The 22,201-nt window shown below is 35.4% G+C and overlaps 15 protein-coding genes and 2 pseudogenes across 17 annotated transcripts, besides 2 other annotated features; 11 read left to right on the top strand and 6 right to left on the bottom strand.

Annotated features, from left to right (window-relative positions):
- Window positions 1–368: 368 nt before the first annotated feature.
- Window positions 369–18,294: a mobile genetic element.
- TVAGG3_0556570 (phage tail repeat-like family) lies at window positions 940–1,332 on the top strand (the record flags this gene model as incomplete). Its single annotated transcript, XM_001326114.1, has 1 exon — window positions 940–1,332. One exon carries the CDS (start codon window positions 940–942, stop codon window positions 1,330–1,332), a length of 393 nt encoding a protein of 130 aa, XP_001326149.1.
- TVAGG3_0556560 (uncharacterized protein) lies at window positions 1,445–2,287 on the bottom strand (the record flags this gene model as incomplete). Its single annotated transcript, XM_051238359.1, has 1 exon — window positions 1,445–2,287. A coding segment is annotated over one exon (843 nt), but the record flags the coding sequence as incomplete, so codon positions are not given.
- Window positions 2,305–2,706, top strand: TVAGG3_0556550 (uncharacterized protein; the record flags this gene model as incomplete). Its single annotated transcript, XM_051238358.1, has 1 exon — window positions 2,305–2,706. The coding sequence occupies one exon, from the start codon at window positions 2,305–2,307 to the stop codon at window positions 2,704–2,706; it is 402 nt and encodes a 133-aa protein (XP_051096182.1).
- On the top strand, window positions 2,726–2,878 carry TVAGG3_0556540 (uncharacterized protein; the record flags this gene model as incomplete). Its single annotated transcript, XM_051238357.1, has 1 exon — window positions 2,726–2,878. One exon carries the CDS (start codon window positions 2,726–2,728, stop codon window positions 2,876–2,878), a length of 153 nt encoding a protein of 50 aa, XP_051096181.1.
- TVAGG3_0556530 (phage tail repeat-like family) lies at window positions 3,058–3,642 on the top strand (the record flags this gene model as incomplete). The annotated part of the gene is made up of 1 exon (XM_051238356.1): window positions 3,058–3,642. One exon carries the CDS (start codon window positions 3,058–3,060, stop codon window positions 3,640–3,642), a length of 585 nt encoding a protein of 194 aa, XP_051096180.1.
- TVAGG3_0556520 (uncharacterized protein) lies at window positions 3,689–4,423 on the top strand (the record flags this gene model as incomplete). Its single annotated transcript, XM_051238355.1, has 1 exon — window positions 3,689–4,423. The coding sequence occupies one exon, from the start codon at window positions 3,689–3,691 to the stop codon at window positions 4,421–4,423; it is 735 nt and encodes a 244-aa protein (XP_051096179.1).
- TVAGG3_0556510 (DNA/RNA polymerases family) lies at window positions 4,589–6,010 on the top strand (the record flags this gene model as incomplete). Its single annotated transcript, XM_051238354.1, has 1 exon — window positions 4,589–6,010. One exon carries the CDS (start codon window positions 4,589–4,591, stop codon window positions 6,008–6,010), a length of 1,422 nt encoding a protein of 473 aa, XP_051096178.1.
- Window positions 6,161–7,021, top strand: TVAGG3_0556500 (uncharacterized protein; the record flags this gene model as incomplete). The annotated part of the gene is made up of 1 exon (XM_051238353.1): window positions 6,161–7,021. One exon carries the CDS (start codon window positions 6,161–6,163, stop codon window positions 7,019–7,021), a length of 861 nt encoding a protein of 286 aa, XP_051096177.1.
- Window positions 7,136–7,510, bottom strand: TVAGG3_0556490 (uncharacterized protein; the record flags this gene model as incomplete). Its single annotated transcript, XM_051238352.1, has 1 exon — window positions 7,136–7,510. One exon carries the CDS (start codon window positions 7,508–7,510, stop codon window positions 7,136–7,138), a length of 375 nt encoding a protein of 124 aa, XP_051096176.1.
- TVAGG3_0556480 (uncharacterized protein) lies at window positions 7,800–8,138 on the top strand (the record flags this gene model as incomplete). Its single annotated transcript, XM_051238351.1, has 1 exon — window positions 7,800–8,138. One exon carries the CDS (start codon window positions 7,800–7,802, stop codon window positions 8,136–8,138), a length of 339 nt encoding a protein of 112 aa, XP_051096175.1.
- Window positions 8,672–9,610, top strand: TVAGG3_0556470 (organellar and viral DNA polymerase type B; the record flags this gene model as incomplete). Its single annotated transcript, XM_001326115.1, has 1 exon — window positions 8,672–9,610. The coding sequence occupies one exon, from the start codon at window positions 8,672–8,674 to the stop codon at window positions 9,608–9,610; it is 939 nt and encodes a 312-aa protein (XP_001326150.1).
- On the top strand, window positions 10,321–10,794 carry TVAGG3_0556460 (uncharacterized protein; the record flags this gene model as incomplete). The annotated part of the gene is made up of 1 exon (XM_051238350.1): window positions 10,321–10,794. The coding sequence occupies one exon, from the start codon at window positions 10,321–10,323 to the stop codon at window positions 10,792–10,794; it is 474 nt and encodes a 157-aa protein (XP_051096174.1).
- Window positions 10,821–11,680, bottom strand: TVAGG3_0556450 (annotated as a pseudogene). The gene has a single exon. A coding segment is annotated over exon 1 (860 nt).
- TVAGG3_0556440 (uncharacterized protein) lies at window positions 11,893–12,132 on the top strand (the record flags this gene model as incomplete). Its single annotated transcript, XM_051238349.1, has 1 exon — window positions 11,893–12,132. The coding sequence occupies one exon, from the start codon at window positions 11,893–11,895 to the stop codon at window positions 12,130–12,132; it is 240 nt and encodes a 79-aa protein (XP_051096173.1).
- On the bottom strand, window positions 12,183–13,822 carry TVAGG3_0556430 (annotated as a pseudogene). Its single transcript has one exon. A coding segment is annotated over exon 1 (1,640 nt).
- TVAGG3_0556420 (uncharacterized protein) lies at window positions 13,904–14,575 on the bottom strand (the record flags this gene model as incomplete). The annotated part of the gene is made up of 1 exon (XM_051238348.1): window positions 13,904–14,575. The coding sequence occupies one exon, from the start codon at window positions 14,573–14,575 to the stop codon at window positions 13,904–13,906; it is 672 nt and encodes a 223-aa protein (XP_051096172.1).
- TVAGG3_0556410 (protein of unknown function, DUF4106 family) lies at window positions 16,101–16,872 on the bottom strand (the record flags this gene model as incomplete). The annotated part of the gene is made up of 1 exon (XM_051238347.1): window positions 16,101–16,872. A coding segment is annotated over one exon (772 nt), but the record flags the coding sequence as incomplete, so codon positions are not given.
- A 3,785-nt stretch (window positions 18,295–22,079) lies between the features above and the next one.
- Window positions 22,080–22,129: a mobile genetic element.
- Between the last annotated feature and the right edge of the window lie 72 nt (window positions 22,130–22,201).

Below are 22,201 nucleotides of genomic sequence, written 5' to 3'. Positions count from 1 at the left end.
TATGCAAGCTCTAAATAAGAACACAACAAACTTTTCAAACTATTCTAAGATATCTGAGTCATTGAAAGAAGGAAAACTTAAAACTGACATTAAACCAATGACAGATGAGTTTCTGTTTCAAGACAATAAGAACCATACTGTCTGTATAAATCCAACAAAAGGAACTTTAAACGAGAAACCTATAAATGAACTTCTTTTGAAAGCAGATGTTGACAAAAAGCTGACAAAGAATATGTCATTGAAAAGTTCAAGAAGAACATGACAGAGCAGATGCAACATATGCAACAAAAGAGGATGTTGAAAATAAAGCTGACAAAGAAACTGTAGATATGTTGGCACAAACGGTTTCAAGTCATACCAGAGGTTTAATGGAAGATAGTGTCCATTTGCAAAGACTTGACATAGATGTTTCAAATAAAGCCGACAAAAATCATACACATAACATCTCTGACGTAAATGAACTTCAAGAAAAGTTAGATGACAAAGCTGACAAAGAAACTGTAGATATGTTGGCACAAACGGTTTCAAGTCATGACAGAGCTTTAATGGAAGATGGACAACAGTTGAAAGAGCTTGAGAAAGGTGTTACAGAGTTAAGGAATACAAAAGCAGACTCGACATGGATAGCTGGATATGTAGATGCAACAAAAGAATATATTTTCGCATGGACAGAAGGAACATACCCACAAAAACATCATACACATAACATCTATGACGTAAATGAACTTCAAGAAAAGTTAGATGACATTATGCATCTAAGACAGGAACTCAATGCGCTTAAACAAATTTTGCCGAATCTTATTTACCCGGTTGGCTCATTATATGTTTCAATGAACTGCTCAAGATTTATATGATAAAAAAGCAGACAAAAAAGAGCTTCAAACATTAAAGACAGAAATACTTCAAACATTATATCCTATAGGTTCTATTTATACGTCAATGAACTCTACCAGACCAGAAGTAGTACTTGGTTTTGGAACTTGGACTCAAATAGTCGACAGGTTTTTGTATTGTGCAAACTCTTCAAAGGAAACAGGTGGAAGTAAAACGATTTCAGGTGAAAATTTACCTGCACACAGTCACTACATAGATTTAAGTACATCTCAAGCAGGTTGGCATAAGCATAGATATTGGGATTGGTCAGGAATGACAAAAGGTAAAGGATATGATGTTAAAGACGACGTTAAGTTTGCTATAAATTGTTACTGGAGTGACACTCAGGGAGATGGAAACCATACACATTTCGTTTCAGGATATACGCAAACAACGGGACAAAGTAAAGAATACATGCCACCTTACATGACAGTTTACGCATGGTATAGAATTGCTTAGTCGTCATTTTCAACTTCTTTAGCATATTCGTCAGGAGTTGTCTTATATTTGTTAGGAATGTCTTTGAAAGTATACCACCTTGAACTTTGACAAGTTTGAAACGAGGTCTGGCAATAGTAGTTTTATCTTCTGCTTGCAGTGTGTACATTTTGCCATGTTTGCCTAAAACTTCATAATATTCTCTTGTATACTTTCTTCTATTTTTACAAACACGAATGTGAGTACCTGTCGGGTTCCCATTGTTGTCATAGTCAATAGTATTTTCATATGGGTCGCGTTTAGGTATTTCTATTTTTACTTTGTCACCTTTCTGAAGTTTGAAGCCCGGCATTCTTTCTTGTTTGTCTCTTTTGACTAAATTATTAAATATATAGTCTTTCTCTAAGTCAGGGTTGTTTTTCATTTCTTCGGGGGAGTGGTTTCCCAAACCTTTTTGTTTACGGTTATTGTAAATATTTAAAACTTGTCTCATCTTTGCCATGGAGAAGTGTCTATACTTGTCGTCATATGACATTTCATTTGCTTCACCACCTTGTGGTTGGTTTAAGTCTCTTAACATTTTTATACAACCGTCAATGACACCAAGAGCAGAATGGTTTTGGTCGACAATGAAATATTGGTTTACATTTTTTGAACGCAGATAGTTTTTTACATCATCTGATTTGAAAGAACTTTCACAGTCAGATGTCAGTTTTGTTGGATGGTATTTGTCAACGAATATTGTCAAAGCAGTTTTCACATCTAAAATATTTTTGGACCATAATGGTATGGCTTCACAGTATCTTGTGTTTTGACCAACAAATATTAACCAGTATGGAGGTCCATCTGTTCTAACTCTCGGAATGTTTTCCAAGATATCCATAAACCAAGCATTTGGTGTTGAACTAAAGATTTTTATCATGAGTGCTTTCTTTGTCGCTTTAGAAACATAGGGGTCCTTGTTCGGATTCGTCATTTTTTACCCTATAAGAAATGTGTTTATTTGGCGCATTAGCAGGAGTTGCATCCAGATTTTTGCCCGCAGTGGGAACAATAGCCAGAGGTGCATTTGGAGTTGGAAGGAAGATTTTGAGTACATTAGGTATACTTAAAGAGAAAGCACAACCTATTATACAAACTGTACAGAAAGGTTGGGATGTAGCACGAGATGCAACAAATCTTATTCCAAATCCTGAAACAAGAGGAAAAGTTCAAGGATGGATGGACAATGTAGGAAGACAAGCAGGAAACTATTATAACAAAGCAAATGACTACTATAACCAAGCAGGACACTATATGGACCAAGGTGAAAGATTCTTTAACAGAGGATATAACCATGCACAACAGTGGGTAAACAATAACCAACCTCAACCGCCTCAAACGTGGGGAATGTAAAGTTTTTTATTGAGATGAAATGAACAATGCAGCATTGAGACAAATGAGTTCAAGATGGATTTGTCGGCTTCCAGCATTTACACCACGTGTTTGTGAAGTTCTTCCTATACCTCAGGAAGTTTTAGACCGACTTAAAAAACCTAAACAACCAGTTGAAAACAAACCAAACTAAATTTTTTTACTGAGATGAAATGAACAATGCAGCTTTAAACAGAATAAGTCATGGAAGACCACCTTTTACACCACGTGTTTGTAAAGTTCTTCCTATACCTCAGGAAGTTTTAGACCGACTTAAAAAACCTAAACAACCAGTTGAAAACAAACCAAACTAAATTTTTTTACTGAGATGAAATGACCGAAGAAGTTGAAACGGTAGATTTGACACCACAAACAAAAAGTTCAGAACCATTGTCAAAACCTGTCATAGAACTTACAGATGAAGAGAAAAATTCAATAATAGAAAGTGCCAGGTCTGGAAATACAAACCCTAACTATAAAGTCACTTTTCATAGAAATGGAACGGCTAGTATCTCAAAAAAGAAACAGACTCTCACAAATAAAATATTGAAGTCTGAAGGAGCTTTCGAGACAACAGATGGAAAAGTTTACTTCACTGACCAACAGTTCATTATAGAACATCTCATTGACTTAGAGTCGAAATATTCTAAACTTTACAACAAACACAAAAAGTTGAAAGGAAAACAAAAACAAATGACATATGATATTTATGAAGATGTTGACGACACAACTGTTCCTGCAAGTGAAGTAAAGTCAGAGGAACCAAAAAGTGACGAAAAACCGATAGAAGAAGAAAAACCAAAAACTGAAGATAAACCAAAACCAAAGTTTAGTTTCCAAACTAAACCAAGTCAACCTTCATTAGCTGGTATGGGTTGGCGTCAAAGACTTATGGCAGCAGGCGGTTATGTAAAGTAAAGAAAAAAAATATTTTTTTATTTTTATAAAAATGCCCCCATATAGAATGGATAGAAAGTCTGCTAGAATAAAAGCAGAGTTGCAAAGATATGGTTGGAGAGTTTCGAAGAATTTTAAATATAGGAAGGGAAGACCCATAAAAGTCTATGACAAATTGTCTGGTCTTGGCTACGAAATGGATTTGGAAACAGCACGTGCCAATTATCCAAACAGACTAGAGAGGTTAGAAGAAGAACGTCTTATGGACATGCCTTTCGATGTTAGTGAACCTCAAGTTGAAGGACACGACGGCTTTGCCAGATTCTACTGGAAACATGACGAACAATTGCATCCTTTGAGAAGGAAAAAAGGAAAAGGTGAAGACACACATGCTCCCATGGAAAGAACAAGATATGCATATGAAAAGTATCGTGAAGTTAGAAGTCAAATTACATCTGGTCGAACCTTTACAGTAAACTTTGACGAAGGAAAGAACAAAGAAGGCTTCATGGGAGTACTTGCTGCAATTCAAGACGGAAATAAGAAAGGACACAATCTCAGATTGACCATAACAGATTTGGATGGTCACATTTACTATGCACATGGCAATGAACAAACAGCCGCAAAACTTCTTGACGCTTTCAAGACTACAAAGAGAGAACAAATGGTTGACTCCGACTCAGACATTTTGAATGCAATTGAAGGAATTGCAAGTGTCAAGTTCGAATGGTACCAACCTAACCCTCAAGCAGTCAGACAACATGCTGGATACTTCCCGTTCATAATATTTATTATAAATTAAAATATTATTACTCATTAATTTGTTGAAATATTGCATTTTAGTGGTAAAAATTAAAATTTAAGTTTACATGGAGAAAAAAAAATTTTTAAATTCCAAAAAAAAATTCAATTGGGATAACGATAGGGACAAAAATTTAGAATCCCCATATGCTTGGGATAAAATCACATGACTACTGACATTGACTTGACAAGGTATGGAATTTACAATTCAATTGAAACAATTGTCAATGAACCTTGTATTCTTACATGTCTCAGGAACTATGGTCTTGTTACAGATGAGAAGATGAAGTATCTTGAGTCATGTGTGAAGACAAGGTACATTCTCAGAGGTCAATTGGCAAAAATTGCACCGTTGGCAAATGTCAATATCCGAGTCAACATACCTACAGCTAAAGGTTCTTCACATGACGACTATGTTGTTGACAAAGACTTACCATGGTTGAAGATTGTAATTGTCCACAACCACTTCATGTTGAACGAAAGTCTTACAAACCCATTCTTTGGTAAAAGTAAGTGCAACATTGTCAGAGCTGTAAACATTCTTTTCGAGAAAGGTTTGTTGGAACCAATTCCAGATGACAAGCTGACAGAAACTTTTGTACCAAAAGACGAAACAAACTTTTCATTGTTAGCAAGACCAAAAGTTGTTCCAGACAAAGTTCTAGTACAAAAGAAGTACACAGTTCCACAAGGGGTTGGTATGTTCGGATACCAACCTGAACCAGAAGAACTTCCAATGAGGTTGCAAGAACTTCAATATGCTATAAACAAACTTCCATTGAGACATCCAATTGACGTCAAATTGTATTGGAGAGCATCTGAGTTAGGTCAGAAGGTTTTATATGAAACAGGTTGCTTCGACGATGTTTATGAGATAACAGGAGAAGTTTCTCAGAAGATAAGAGACTCACTTGAATTTCCACAAACTGGACCAATTGGTTGCGACAAGTTCGACTCAGATGAAAAGATATACTATGTCGACCTTAACGCTGCATACATGAGGTTTGTCCAATATATTCCGACTGGAATTCCAAACGAAGATGGTGAGTTCCCGGGAAGGAACTATACAGTTGGAAAAGTCATACAACAACTGTATGATATTAGGAAAGCTTCAAACCCCAAACTTGCAATGACACTCAAATTGCTTATGAATTCGACATGGGGATATTCCATTAAGAAACCTCAAGAGATGAAGAGTAAACATTATGAGAAGGTCGACAACTTTGTTGAAAGGTTTTCTCCTTTTGTTTTGAAGTACGAATTCACTCAAGGTCAAAGTGGCTTAGTAACCACATTAAAACCTATTGTCGAACATTGGTCTTACCCTCAGTTCGCAAAGGCAGTCCTTGACAACTACAACAAATTCTTCTCCGAAGTCAAATCCAAAGTGAAGGTTTACTATGAGAACATTGACGCACTCATGACGAACGAAGAAGGATACAACAAACTCATTGAAATGGGAATGGTCGGTGAAAAGATGGGCTGTTTTAAGCTAGATAAGGTATTTTCCGAAGTTCATGTAATATCGAAAAGGAAATATTGGGGCATACTTGAAGACGGCACAGAAATAAAACATTGCATGAAATAAAAAATTCATTTTTTAAAAAGTGACATTTTTTAAATTTTATTTGAAATGTACGCTGAGTTTGTTGGAGAAGACCGTTGGGAAACTTGTTTGTTAGATGAGAAATATGAAATGGCATACCATTTTAAAACAATATATTTTTACATATATTAAATGCTTCAGGTTGAAAAACAAAGAACAAAAGTAGCAGATACAAAACCGTTAGACTATATCTTTACAAATGCTGGTAGGACTATTTCAGATGGAGAAATTTCATCCCGAGCATACATGTTTGACTATCCAATTCGTTGGCTTCAAAGTCCTTCAGATGCAAAGGCAATAGGATTTAGAAGAGTTTTGTTTTCAAATAGAACTAACGCATTTATGTTCGCAGTATATTTTCATGGGCAGTATGAAGGTTCTGATGGTCTAATAGACAAATTTGACGAAATGAGAATCTTTACAGTTCGTTCAGACGAAAGTCTTGAGAAAACTCTAGATGACTTTCAAACTCAAATGAACAAATATTATTGGGAATTTCAAAAAAAATACGACTCTTTACTAAATGGAACATACTATCTGAAACTAGAATATGACAAGATGAACTCCACCGTTTCATTTCAAAAGATTGAAATTAACCCTCCAAGAGATACAGAGTTTTTATTTTGGGAAGTAGACAAACGTTCTTGGGCACAATTTCTTCGGTTACTAAACCAGAACGAACCATTACCACCAGATGGTCCATTTAAATTTATACTTCCACCAGCAGATTTGATGGTTTATAGAAACGTGTTTGACCCTCAAAATGTTATGTGTCATGCAAGTTTCAGTTCAAGCAACAATAGTTTTCTATGTATTGGTAAGGACCTTTATGACTTTGCTTCTAAATTCTACGAACCACCTAGTAACAGTTTCTCTGACTTTCAAGTTTGGTTCACAACAAATGGTGTGCAACATATTATTCCAATGTACTATGACTTTTATCTCGAATTGTCTTTCATATATAACTACGGAAAAGTGCTGAAAAAGTATTGAATGTGAAGATATTAGAAAATAACATTTTTTCTAACATCGTAGAAAACTCATGAAAACAATTTATTTTTGACAATTTCACAAAAAACATAAAAAAAGTGAGTTAAAATGAGATGTTTACTGAACTGGCTGAATGTCGCCTTCACAGGTTATGTAGAACGGCTGACCAGAGAAGTGAAGGAGAGACTGAATTGCCAATTTCATATGGGGTAGGGGGTTCTCCTTGTTTGGTATTTTTATCCAAGGACGTTTGTTTAGGAACTTAACAAGAGCTTCTCTTTTGGCGTCCTTTATGCCATCGTAGGCTGTCCCGTCTGGTATTTGAATTGGAATTCCAGTCGAAGTCTCGAGCTGAAGTGTAGACCTTCCAGAAATAGTGGTAAACTTGACCTTGGGCTTCATGACCTTGCGCAAGTAGTCTTTTACGCAGTCGTTAAGTTCAATGAGGTAAATTGCCTCGTCAAGTCTTTCTTGCATTCCAAGTTCTTCCATCCGACAGGAAAATATTTTCCGGACAAAGGGAAAAATTTTTCCTTCCGACAGGAAGAACTCTTCCATCCGACAGGAAAAAATTTTCCGGACAAAGGGAAAAATTTTTCCTTCCGACAGGAAGAACTCTTCCAGTTGTCCGTCCGTAAACCATTCAAATTTTCGAAAATTGAGAACTTTTTGGTCGAACTTTAGAAAAAATTTTCCTTCCGACAGAAAAAATTTTCCTTCCGACAGGAAAAGTTTTTCCTTCCGACAGGAAAAGTTCTTCCTTCCGACATGACACAAACGAATGTCCGACGTCCCACCAACCGAGTCCATTCCCAAACCAGAGGAACCTAAAGAACCACAACAGTCTCCTCAGCAACCTCAGTTCCAGCAAGTACCTCCGAATTACTACCAATTTCCACCTCAAGGTTACTACCCACCACAAGGCTTCCCGAACTACCCTCCTCAGCCTATGCCTTACTTCCCCAACCCTTGGTTGTTCCAGCAAGCTCCACCCCAGCAATTCCAATTCCAATCTCAGTCCAAGAGAGACCAAGACTTCGAAGAAGGTCTGAACCGCTTACGCAAAGAGTATGCTACAGCTCCAATTGAGAGAAAGTTGTTCCCGGACCAAAAAATATAATTTAGGTGAAGAGGTGAGATTTCACCTCTTTTTTTCACCCTCTTGAATTTTCATGAATTTTATATATTAATGTTTTCGTTAAGCCACTTTGTGCTGTCAGTCAGTCAGTCAGTTTAGGAAAGACTTTAGAAAGTTGTTGGAAAATAAGTCCTGGGAAGAGTATTATAAAGCATTTTGTGAAGAATATAGCAACCGCCGGAATTCGGACTGTTGCTTTTTATACAAAATTCATGCAGGAAATTCTTGAGTTTTGGTTGAAAGAATACGGTGGAGCCAAAAGTGGCTCGACCTCAAAACAAGCATTTTATGAGCTTACTAAGGGCGTTATAAATGAATTCAAAGGTATTTACATACATCCTGACCTCGTTCATTTTGTTGCTGAATTCAGCAAAAATAATTTTTAGGGTAGATGGTTAGATCTAACCTCATTTCTACCCTCATTTCTACCCTCTTGAATTTTCATGAATTTCCTTAAGATAGAAAAAATAAAGTTAGTTTTATTTTTATTTATTTTTTTATTTTGTATGTAAGATATGATTTCAACAATCGGCACAACAACAATTCAAACAACAGCACCAAACTCGTTAGTCATGAATCCAACATCTATGTTAGTAGAAATGAAAAGCTTCATTCCTTCTTCATTTACTTTCGAAACAGAAATACAAAGAATAAAGCAGGAACTTTTAACAAGTAATTTAGACTGTAGTGCGAAAGATGAAACAAATGAACAGTATCTTTATGAAATGGAGGACCTCATCGACCATTTGCCTAAACTACCTGAAATTCAGCAGCAAAAACTAACTATTCCTGAATTCGACGAAATTGAAGTCAAAGCAACTGACTCAGTAGAAATAAAGAAGTTCATACGAAAGGTAAATTATGAGTTTCTAGGATATCATTGCAACCATAAAGTTATGGACAAAGATTGCGACATGGTATATAAGAACATCTCTGACATATATAAATCTGGGGAGTTTAAGACATACGACAACTTTGTTTCATTAGCTGCAAAATGTGTATGGCAGATAAGAGATAAAGATAGAAGAGGTAAGGTATGGAATGAACAGATAAAACCAACTGCTTCAGATTTAAAGAAAACCATTGACGCCTTGGTTGTTTTAGCAGGTAAGGTTTCAGAATATAACGCAAAAATGAACCCGCAATGTTCTAAATGTAAAGCAGCAATTAGGAAATATAACTACTCCGTCAAAGAGATAGAACGTATGCGAAACGACTATGCTGACTTAAAGAAAGAAGCAGAAAAGCCAGCAGAAAATAAAATGGACATGTTAGAATTTCTGAACAAAAACTATCCAACTGCTGACGATTTCCTTCTATCTGATGTCAAGAAGAAGTATAAAGAAACCTTCGGCATTGTTAAAACATTCGATGTACTAAAAGAAGAAATAGAAGCTACAAAACTGTTTAGGATTTCAAATATACATCGTACAATTCATGTAAAACGCTTATAAAATAACTGGGGTGAAAAATTAGGTGAAAAAAGAGGTGAAATCTCACCTCTTCACCTAAAATATATTTTTATTGAATTCAGCAACAAAATTCTGAGTAAAATAATTTTTAGGGCATGTGTCAAACCGTTGAGTTTTCACAAAATTTAAAAAATAACGTTTACCATGTGAAACGTTTATAAAATAACTGGGGTAGAAATGAGGTGAAAAAAGAGGTGAAATCTCACCTCTTCACCTAAATTATATTTTTATTGAATTCAGCACAAAAATCATGAATTTCCTTAAGATAGAAAAAATAAAGTTAGTTTTATTTTTATTTATTTTTTTATTTTGTATGTAAAGACAGTAATGTCAACAACAGAGAACACAACAACAGTTATAGTCCATGAAGCTATAAATGAAGAATACGAGTACATACAGTTTAACAAACAGTTACGTCTCATTCGTTCGGTCAAAGACGATATGTACCAAATGCAAAGTATTTTGACAGCATGTTTTGCACCCGACAATAAGAAACCACAAGACTGGTTTAGGAACCAAAGCACTATTGAACTATTAAATGAAGCTGAAAATTCGACTACGAGAATCCCGTAGTCGCAAAAACTCGAGTGGGAGAAAAACCCCAGTCGCCAAAACTCTATGAAAATCGTGAAAAATTGCCAAACGGTTTGAGAGGATATTATGTACATAGACTTCTTGTAAATGCTGTTGCAATGTGGGCTTCAGCTCGTTATGCTTGGTATATTTACAGACTTCTTGACGAAATTCATAGACAAGAACGTGAAGAGATGGAAAACAAGCTTGAAGCAAAAGACAAAAGCATTCAGAAAAGAATACCACGTTCGGTACCAAAAGGAAAGGAAAAGAACTATAAGTATATGATTTATACTGAAGAGATGGAAAATGAAGAAGACAGAGATATGGTTATGTTGCATTTAGTCAGAAGAAACAACAAAAGCTTTTACGACCTTGCTAAGATTTACAAATCTGACAGAAATTGGTTCTATCGCGAAAACTTACCGATTTCAATGACCCCAAATGAAGATGTGAAACAAATAGTTCAAGATACGTTACCTCAAACACACTATGATATGAAAGGTTGTACAATACTTACATTCAAAGAAGATTTGTCATTGTTAAAGGAAAAAATAACAGAGTATTTTGACAACTTCAAACAAGTAGGGTAGATGAACCATTTATTTTTATTGACTTTTTACAATTTGAACTTTGTTTGCGTAGATATGAATTCTGAAAGAAGTATGAGGGTCTTGTATGACTTTGTACTTCTCCATAGTTCATGTCTGTCAAACTTACCTGCCATGGACTCTTTCATAAGTTCCATGAAATCGTCTTCGGACAATCCGGGGAAAAGTATTATGTCAGTAAGTATTCTTTTAACATCCTTACTTAAACTCTTTGCTGTCTGTACACAAATGACAACTGAGATGTTAAAGTGTCTGAGCTTCTTAAGAATTCGACACATATCTTGTTCTCTGTTCTTTAACAAAGGATGAGATGCAAAGTCGTCTAAGATAAGAAGACACCTATGAGGGTAAGTCTTCCAATCGTAAGATTGCAATTTCTTCGAAATGTATTCTATCTCTTTCTGTTTGTTTCTGAAGTGTTTCTTCTCTAATATTCTCTGCATTTTCCTCATTTGGGTCTTTAAACTTAGAATTTATATACTCATTTATAGCATTATACTTCAAAACTCTTCTTTGGTACTTCTTTATCCAACTAACAACTCAGTATCCTTTATACATACTAACTTAGACTTCTTTATAATACTTTGAACGAATTGACGGTTTGGTCAAATTGACCAGAAGTACTACAAATGACTACTAACTCATAGAATGGGTTCTTCTCATCTAGTTCTTGTTGTTGTGCAGCCATTTTAAGATAAGTGAAAGTCTTACCAGACCCAGGTGGTGCAATTAGACCTGTTATACCATTCTGAGCAAATAAGAACTTGTCATGTATAGGCTTTATCTGAGCATTTTCTAACTTCCTCTTGTTCTTATTTAAAACATTCTCAAATTTCTTGTCAATGTCAGCAAACTTTTTTTCTAACATATTTTTAGAAAAATTAAAATTTTTATCTTTTAGAAAATGTCTAGCGATTTCGCTATCTATATTCGAGACAAGCTTTTCGACAGCAAAACATCTGTAGACCATAAAATCTTACATAGTGTAAACAAGAAAGGTGAATTTGTTCTAAAAGTTCTGTTTCTGGGAATATGACAAGAACCATAAAACATTACAAAGAGCAGTCTTAAAATTTGTCAATGACAGACTTGTTGACAGAGATGACGCCGATTGGAAAGATGAAGTCAACAAAGTTCTTAGAATGCAAAGAAGACACATGCGCTGTTCTTGAAGATGAAATAGAAAACAGAATAGATGAGCTATTAAAGGACAAAGAACTTTTACATAGATATGGTTCTGAGAAATTTGACATATCTCCACCAGGAGAAGAAGAGAGAAAAGAAAGAAAAGAAAGTAGAAGAAGAGAAGAAAGAACCTGAACCAGTTCCAAGAGAAGAAAATTTGACATGTAAAAATAAAATTTTTATTTTTAGAACATTTCTGGGTCAATGTCAATGTTCTCTTCCTCTTTAGGAGTAAACACTGGCTTAGACTCTAAAATCTTTTTACCCAATTTACCTTGAACTTCTACAACTTTAGACTCATAATATTCATAGTCGTCTGTCTTCTTTGGTTCATAAGGTATAACAAGTTTGTATGCTTTGCCTTCTTTAAGTTTTGAGAACCTTCTGTCAAAACTTTCTTTGACTGTTAACAAACCTTCTATGTCTAAGTCTTCAAATTTTGCACCATTTTTAGTCACAATAGCAAACTTAACTGGTTCGATGTTCCAAACTTTGCTGAATGAAGACTTTTCAAAATGGTAGAAGTAAACATTCAAATATGTGAATGGGTCTAGTTCTTCTTTAAGTCCTGACATTTACTTGTTTACTGAGATGAATTTCGTCATCTTTTCTATCGGATAAAAAATATTTTTTTTTAAATTTACTCAGAAAAATTTTTCTTTGTATATACACCATTCTGAACATCTAAAAGACTTTTGACATTTGCCAAGAATGTTCGTTTAGAAGCTGCCATATAACCATATTCTTGACAATATTGTTTATACAAATCATATAAAGACCTTTCATCTAATGACACAAAGTCGCTTTCTTCTATGAACAGTTCATATACACTCTTGTTTGCTTCTAACAATGTTTGTCTCTCTTCTGTATGTGGAATTTGTCTTGGATTGAACTTAGAAATATCTAATGTCATAAAATATGAGAACAAGTGGTTGTAAAAGTCAGATGTCAAAGTTTCTGCTAAGTCGTCAAAATATTCTGTATCTTGCATATGAGCTTCTGACGTTCTGACAACTACATATCTTCTGTCAGAACTTTCTAACTTCATCGGAACAGCATTGTTTGAAACCATAATGAAGTTTGCAACATTTTCACAAACTCTTTGGTCTTTATACTTTCTTTCAACAACTCCAACTTTGTCTGTTATAAGACTCTTCAAAGCATCTGAGTTCAAAACTTTTGTTGTATCTATACTTTGAAGTTCATTGCAAACTATAAGTTTCATATTCTCTATTGAGGAGTTAAACTTACCACAGATGTTTTCTAAGTTTGTCATATTCGGATTCGAATAACCTTCTAACAGTTTGCACAAAATATCTGTAAAGAAAGTATTCTTACCTGTTCCTTGTTTTCCAATTATAATGAGAGCAGTTTCATTTTTAGCACTTGGATGTTGTAAGATGTTTGCAAACCAACATAAGATATACTCATAAACCTTTTCGTTTCCATTGCATATAATTTCTTTGACATGGTCTAACCAAGCTTCTATAATATTTTCTTTCCATTCTACTTGTTCATATTTATATCCAGTGAAGATAGAATAGAAGTTTGGAGAAGGTGTATAAAACTTTATACCACGAACTGAAAAATCTTCTAACTTTGACAATAAGATATCCCAAGCATCTAACATCTTCATGCCAACTTGTACGACTTTTATTTTCTTAAGTTTCTGTCTACATTCTTGTTCAGACACTATTGTTGCTCTTGGTTTGTTAAAGACAACATCCCATTCTTTCATGACATAACATTCTGGGGCAGAGTCAACATAAATGACTAAACGTTTCAAATTCTCGACTGCTTTGTTATAGTCTCTAAATGGACACATATTTCTGAATGCTTGGAAGTCATAAAAATCTGAAACATCTATTCTGTACATTTTTATAAAAATAAAAAAAATATTATTTTTTTATTCTTGACTTTGTTGTTGCATTTGTTGTTCTTGAGCTATTTGTTGTTGAAGTTGTTCTTGTAATACAATACTTTCACCAGTTGCATCTTCCAATTCGAAACTTTCTGCCGTCATTGACAAATACATAGGACATAAAAGTTTTACAGGAACAAAGTTTGCGTCAACTAATGTCAACGTTATACTTGCCAAAGTGTTTGAGTTCACTAAGGTTGAAAATTCTGCATTTGAATGAACAATAGGCAAACCAGCAGAGAAAGTATTGTTTATACGCATAAGTATCTTTTGGTCATAATAGTTTCTGTCGACATTCGAATAACACTTTGAACCTAAGTTTGAAACAATATATAAGATTGGTGTGCTTAATGTCAATGGAATAGACATTCCTTGTATGACACCTTTTCCTGTTATAGGAAACTGTTGGTAGTAAAAACCAGAAATAAGTTTTGTATTATAGCCCATATCGTTTATAGTAAACTCAGTCGGACATCCAAACATAATGAAACCTGCTCTAGTTGCAGCACATGTTACACCCATACTTAAAGTATTAAATAAGTCAACAAAACCTGTTGGTGGTATATCTGAGTAAGTATCTTCAAAGGAGTATTTTTTACCATTCACAACAATAAAGTCTTCTGGTGTCAAAAGAGCAAAACAGGCTTTAGTCGTCATTGTGTTTAAGGTTAGTTTACAATATCGTCCTTGAGGACTTTGTAAGTTTGTTGTTATAGAATTATATGACTCAGGGTTTTTAGTCGTAATAGTATAAACCATTATGTCTTCTGCCATTTACTTAGCAAATAAATTTTAATGAAATGTTTGGTCGTCAAATATTTTTATAACGTCTGGGAAACTATATTTTAAGTTCAACGTTTCACCTCCTTTCATAACGTATATCTTGTCAATGGCATTATATGAAACACCACAGCAACTAATGTCGGGTTCTATTTCTTTGATGTTTATATCGTCTGCCTCTGTCAAAAGTTTCAATAGTTCTTTCAAAACTTCATGAGGTGCAATGACATATGAGTTCACTTTTACAGGGTTGTGTTCGACCAAGTTTAACATTATACTTAAAGCTTGACAAATTCTTCTCCTGAGTTTGAAGTTTGTCTTTCAGTTGTTGGTAGTCGTTTCGAATATCTGCAACAGAACTTAAGTCTCTGCTAACTTCAGGATATGTTGGTTCTTTTACAGGAACAATTGTTATACCATCTTCGTCTTCGTATGGTTTCCCCACTTCAACATCTCTGTCTTTGACATTGACAACAACACTTTGACTGTTTGTTTGAGTTGGTGAATTTAACTTCACATCTGCCACCGCCATTAAACCTTTTGAAACACTTACGCTTCTATTTTTCGGAAATGACATTTTACTTAGAATAAAAAGATGGACGTATTCGGATATCTTATTGAATTGAAGCAGAACAAAGTTTATACTCACAAACAATACAAATACATTGACAGAATAGTTCTTTACACAAACAATGGAAAATGTTATAGAATAGCAGTCTTTGCTGAACCTAAATATTTTCATAAAGCAAAGAAAGTTGGTATAACTGAAATGGTGAAAGTTCTTGAAGCAGACAAAAATATAACTTCAAAACTTACAGATATTACTAAAGGAAAGTTTATAATACAATATTATGTCAAAACTGGCGTACTGTCAATATTTGACGGAGAGAAGTCAGTTCAAGAACAACTTACTGACCTGCTGCCAAAATCTGCTCGATGGAAGCTGTCGTTATGCCAATCTGAGGAGCCCCAGCAGGTTTTCATCGAACGAATCTTCAAAGAGCATCTTCCGTGAAAAGTGCTATTGGTTTTGTAAACTTCTTTGCTCTCAATTCATCTGGACCGTCTCTGTCACCAGTATATTGTTTTGTACAGTAACCAACAGTTGAAATACCACCCATAAAGTCTTCTGAGTCAGCAAATGGAATGCCAAGCCAAAAGTTTGAACGGTCTCCATTTGTATATTGAGTTTTTTGACCTCCTGTATGAGTCCATACTTTCACATATGGCATAATAGAACTTTGCATTTCAGGGTTAATGGTTGTTGTGAAGTTGTTGTTAAAGTTCATAGCATCTAATGTCAAGTTGTATGACCTCATATCCTCAACTGTAGAATATTCTTCTCTTGGATAATATTTGCCATCTATGTTTATATGATATTTAATACCAGGGTTGTAGAAACAAGAATAGTCATTTATAGTTCGTCTGAACAGTACAAACATAGTATCTGCATGTTTCATTGCAGTTGTTAAAGCAATATCTGTTCTTGCACCTGCGGCTCCTGGATTTTGGTTTCCAACTTCACCTGCAAAGTCTTTGACAGATATTTGGTGTATAGGGAACATAAGTGGAACTGCAATATATTTGGCAGCTAAAGCATTTGAAATATCTGGGTCCAACATATAAACGGCAAGTCTGCTTTCTATTCTCTTGCATTCAAACTGTTCGCATGTGAACTTAACTGGGTCCCAAGCATCTCCAGCAGCATTGAAATAATAGTTTACTTCAGTGTTGAGGTTTGAGAAACCAAAGTCTAAGTCAACTTTGTCTTTGCAAAAGTCACAGAACTTGGCTCCACCAGTTCCAGCTACAGTAATGCTGAATGGGTCTTGTGTTGGTGCAATGACTAAGTTATTTTTGCTTGGAGTAAGTTCGATAGAAATTTTTCCTGCCCAGTTTGGCAAGTATCTTAAAAACCTGAAGATGAGGAAAGATGACAAAGGAACTCTAAGTTTCAGTTTTACTTTGGTTACTGCTGCTGCAGTTTGTCCAGAAAGGTTAACATAAACTCCTGGAACGTTAGGGTCAAGTCTTCTTATTTTCTCAATAGTTGCATACTGGTCTGTTTGTTCTCTAGCTTGTGGTTGTACTGAGTTTCTCAAAGCGAACCATTCATAGTTTGCCCATGTTACTGTTTGAACTAAGTCAGAGTTAGAATATATCTTATATCCCATGAAAACTTCTGGAGCATATTTGGTATCCGACATAGAAAATTCCATTGCAACCTTTCTTGTCAGACAACTTGGCAGAAGGTTTTATTTCAATGTCTTGTTCCACGTATAAGAATGAGTTGTCAATAGAAATAATATGAAACCTGTCGCAAGCAATATCTACTGTTGTTGAAGAACCTTCTCCAAACTCACCTACGTTTCCATAAGAAACAGCAGTTGTATATTCGTAAGTTCCAGGAACTATTTCTGACCTTCTAATGGCATTGTCGCATTCGTTGTACCATTCGGAAACATTTCCGTTCATGGCATCCAAAACTGTTGGCGTTATATTCTGAGCGGCGTACATTTCATATGGGTAAAAATATAGAATAGTTGGATTTATATATCATAATAGAACCCACTCGGACCAAGCTTTACTTTCTTCCTGACTGAGTTTTTAACTCTTCTTTTTCCTTCATTGCCACTACTTTCACTAGATGAAGTTACTTCTTCACTACTTTCACTTTGTTCTACTCTTCTCTTCTTCTTTGGTGTCGCTTTTGGTAACTTGCCCTCTGCTTCAAGTTGTTGCATCTTTGCCTCATGTTCACCTAGTATGTTGTAAATTTCCCATGTCCTTTTTGCCTTTGGGCTCTGGTCGCCCATCTCAGGTAACCTATATCCTAGAAAGATTTTGTCATAGTTTGTATTTGAGTCTTCGCGTATTGTTTGCATGACTCTTTCCTGAGTTTCCGGTTCAAGCTCTTCAAACAGAGCTTGTCCATATGGAATAAGCTCGTTTCCAAATATATGTTTTTGTAGCCATTCTGGTTTTCTTTCCATGTAACCAATAATATCTTTTGTGAATGGGAAAGCTTTTACCCAACGTTTCAGTCTTGCGTCATTTATTTCTGTAGTTGGTTTTATTTTGTCATGGAACATGTTTTTCAATACTAACATTTCATTTGGTACTGTCCATTTGAGTTTTCTTAAATATTCATCCCTTCTCAGTTCATTGTCTGCAAAGTAAGTTTTTATGACATTTTGCAAACTTTCGTTTGCAAGGTCATGTACAATAGGTTCTCTTCCTTCTCTCTCCCTAACTTTCATTCTAAACTCTTCACCAAATATACCATCTCTATGGTTCTGTGTAGTTCTTTGAGATAAATGTTCTAGAACGTCAGGTGTTATATTTCCCTCAGCCATGTTCATTTCATACTGGTCCAAAATATCTGCATCTTTCATATCTTTCAATGGCATTAAAGCCGCGCTGAAAATACCAGCTATATCTGGTTCACCATTCACTTCCATTGCGTCTACAACTTCTTGGAATTGAGGTTGTAAGTGTATGAACCACCTATCTGGATTAGCTTTATGACCCCATCTCATTGTAGTTCCATAGTCTGCAGAAACAAAAGTAGGTTTGTTTCCATATTGGTTAGGTTCTGAATGAACTTTAAACAATGTTTCATTTCTATATGTTTTGTTGAAATTTAACCTTTTATTTTCACCGAGTTCAGCCAAAGATTGAACGTTATATGGTCGTAAGTAAAAAGGATTATTGTATTTGCGTACATTTTCTTTCAGTACTTCCATTCTATGCTGAATATTTTCATCTGATGTTGGAGTCTTTTGTATGTCGGTGAACATTTTTCGATATTCTTCTACTATGTCAGCCGAATTTTTCTTAGACTCTTGGAAAGATTCCATATTCACCTCATACTCTTGTTGAGGGTCAAGATTTTTCGGCTGTTCCAAATCTTCATCTAGTTCTGTGAAGTTAGTTTCCAAAGGAGGGACTTGTTCGTTTCCTTCAGGCTCTTCTAGCTGTTGTTGCTGAACTATTTCTTCCATGTCTGGTTGTATCTGAACTTCTTCCTGTTGAGTTTCTTGTACCTCATCTGGTGGCATTTCATATATTCCGAGACCGTTTTTAACAAGTTCCCTATCTAAGTCATCCGGACTCATAAACCTTTCTTCTTTCGTTCCGTCTCTATTTTTTACGCGTTTCATGAAGAGAGTTGAATTATCATTTAGCTCTGACATCAAATATCTCGGAGTAAATTCATTCATGTCATTTGGATGATATGCTATTAAATCATATCCCTTAGCGAGCTTGTATTTTCCAGGTTTGAGATTATATCCGATTTGATGCTGAGCCATAAAGCTAAATAGGTTCGGGTCAGTATTTCCTTCCTTGAACTTTCTAATAGCTTCTTTATATCTGTCACTAAAGTCAAGAGTATCTGGGTAACCATAATCTTCCTTAAGCATTTTTAAGAATTCTTGGTTTCCTTTTTCTCTACTTCTTTTATGTCCTTGCTCTGTTTGTGGTTGTTGTTGTGCAGGGTTTTGAACTGTTGGTTGCTGTGCTGGATTTTGAACTGTTGGTTGCTGTGCTGGATTTTGAACTGTTGGTTGCTGTGCAGGGTTTTGAACTGTTGGTTGCTGTGCTGGTTTTGGTGCATGCCTGTGTCTGTGTCCATGTGACGATGTAAATGTTTTAGGTAGTCCTGGTGCAGGTGCTTCTCTTGGAGGGTTTGGTGGTATATAAGTTCCACCAGCTGGCACATATGTTCCATCTGCAGCATAATGTCCTACCTGACTTTTCGTTTTTAAGAAAGCATTTACTAGGTCTGTTTTGGTCTGTTGTAACTCTTTTTCTTGACTTTCCACAACAGTTGCTCTAACGGCGTCATAGGCACTTTGAACTGCCTGTCTCGTTGCTGCATCTGTTATTTTTGTCATATTTTGTGCTACTTCTCTTAACTCTTTGTCGAAACCTTCAGACTTCAGTTTCTTTCCAGATGAGAAGTCGTTCACTAGTTTCACCTTACTATGAAGAGCTTCGAAGGCATTCTTAAAGTCAGCATTCATTAAAGCTTCATTTGAACTGTCTTCATCCGCTTGTATTTTTGTCCTTATTGACCCTATAAGTTGGGCTGCTTTAGCGTTGGCTTGGGCATCTAACCAGTCATTATTAGCTTTTATATATTCTGCGCTTTTCATTGCCTTTTGCATGGCTGCGTCGTTATTTTTACTTTCTTGTGCTAAGTTTTCATACTGTACGGTTTGGTTTTGCAACTGTAAAAGTTTTTCTGCCTTTACATTTGCTTCAACTTCTTTTTTATACTCATCGCTATCCATATATGTCTTCATGGCTTTTTGTTTTATCTCTTCATCTTTCAGTACTTTATATTGAGTAGTATGGTTTTTCAAATTTATAACATCTTGTTCCATTTTTGCTACTTCTGCTGCTTTTTCTGACACTTTTTTCGCATATTCCTCTGTACTTAGTTCTTTCAGTTGTTCTTCTTTCTTCTTTTTCTCTACGTTTAACTCATTAAGTTTCTTTGTGTGTCTGTCATATTCTAGTTTCTTTTCGTTTTCACTTATTTGTTTCTGTATGTCTATGTTTGACTTTTTGACATCTGTTATTTGATTTTTGAGTGAACTTAAATTCATTTGACTTTGAGGGTTATAAGCTGTTCCGTCTGCAGCTCCACCATAGCCTGCCATTTTCGCTAAAAGTGCCGCTCTTAAACCTCCACTCTGTGCACCAATAACTCGGTTTAAAAGCATAGGGTTGCTTGACATTTGTTGCAACATAGTGGGGTCATTCATCATTTGTTGTTGCAACTGTTGTTGTGGTGTCAGTTTTACTATTGGATGTTTCAATGCTCCCTTCCTCTTACGTATATTCTTACGTAGCTTACGTGGCATTTTAAGTGAAGTTAAAAAGCGGCTTTTGACAGATGTTTATATGACACTTTTTGTTCAGCACAAAAAACTACTCGGTCAAAGTGTTGTCAGTTTTGTAAAATAACCGTCCTATCTCATTCTATAAGGGGAAAAAGGCTTCTCAAAGTATACTTCCTTGGAACGCCTGTAACTTTTCCTGTAGCGATGATAGACCCTTACTTGTCCGGACAAAGTTATACTATTTTGAGTGCTCTACAAAAAAGTCACCGGCTGGCTCGTCCTCAGAAATTTTTTATGGGCTAGAGGGCGCAACGCGCCTGGAAGCCCTCCGAATAAAAACTTCATTTATACTAAACATCTTCAGGGCTAGAGGGCGCAACGCGCCTGGAAGCCCTCCGAATATAAACTTCATTTATACTAAACATCTTCGGGGCTAGAGGGCGCAACGCGCCTGGAAGCCCTCCGAATATAAACTTCATTTATACTAAACATCTTCGGGGCTAGAGGGCGCAACGCGCCTGGAAGCCCTCCGAATATAAACTTCATTTATACTAAACATCTTCGGGGCTAGAGGGCGCAACGCGCCTGGAAGCCCTCCGAATATAAACTTCATTTATACTAAACATCTTCGGGGCTAGAGGGCGCAACGCGCCTGGAAGCCCTCCGAATATAAACTTCATTTATACTAAACATCTTCGGGGCTAGAGGGCGCAACGCGCCTGGAAGCCCTCCGAATATAAACTTCATTTATACTAAACATCTTCGGGGCTAGAGGGCGCAACGCGCCTGGAAGCCCTCCGAATATAAACTTCATTTATACTAAACATCTTCGGGGCTAGAGGGCGCAACGCGCCTGGAAGCCCTCCGAATATAAACTTCATTTATACTAATGTCATAAGACGAAATGGCGGAAGTGAGGTGAAGTCAAAAAGTGGCATATATTTGGCCGGCTAAATTCCCCTTTAGTTTACATGTCAAAATTACAATAAATTAATTATTTTGCTTAGCAATTAGCTATGTATTAAAACTAAAATTATTACTATTCAATTCTTTACATTCAAATATTAAACAATTCAAATTTAATAACAAAGATATTACAATAAATAAAAAAAATGATTAAAAATGTCCCTGAAAATTTTCGGAAAGCTATCTCGTGTTTAGGTCTCAATTTTTTTTAGAAATAGAAAAAGATTGGATTTAACTTTCAAACATTATATATAGTTTTGTATATGGAAGTCTTTAAATACAAGTTAATGATATGGAGTTGTATTGCGAGGAAGAGGGAATCAAAGAAATTGACGAAGTTCCAGAATTTTATTCAACAATTCTTAATCAATTAACAAAAACTATACCGAAACTTATCTTACCATCCAAATCAAATCACATTACATACGGAATAAACATTTAATCTTTTACCATTAAAATTATATTTATACGTTATTTAATTTTTTTACGTCTAAGTTGAATAGGATAATAGCCGAAGATATAAAGTAACTATAGTTTACAAGCTAAGGAACAAATCAGCATTGAAACTAAAAAATGCTGAAATATTATAATAAATTGAAGAAATACTGTGATAGAATACCTTGTTATACTAGATACTATTATAATATGAATTCATTTGTATTGAATATCGATAATAAAAAATCGA

Source organism: Trichomonas vaginalis, chromosome II (genome assembly GCF_026262505.1).
Source record: "Trichomonas vaginalis G3 chromosome II, whole genome shotgun sequence".
Taxonomy (NCBI): Eukaryota; Parabasalia; order Trichomonadida; family Trichomonadidae; genus Trichomonas; species Trichomonas vaginalis.
This window is presented reverse-complemented; position numbering and strand designations above follow the sequence as displayed.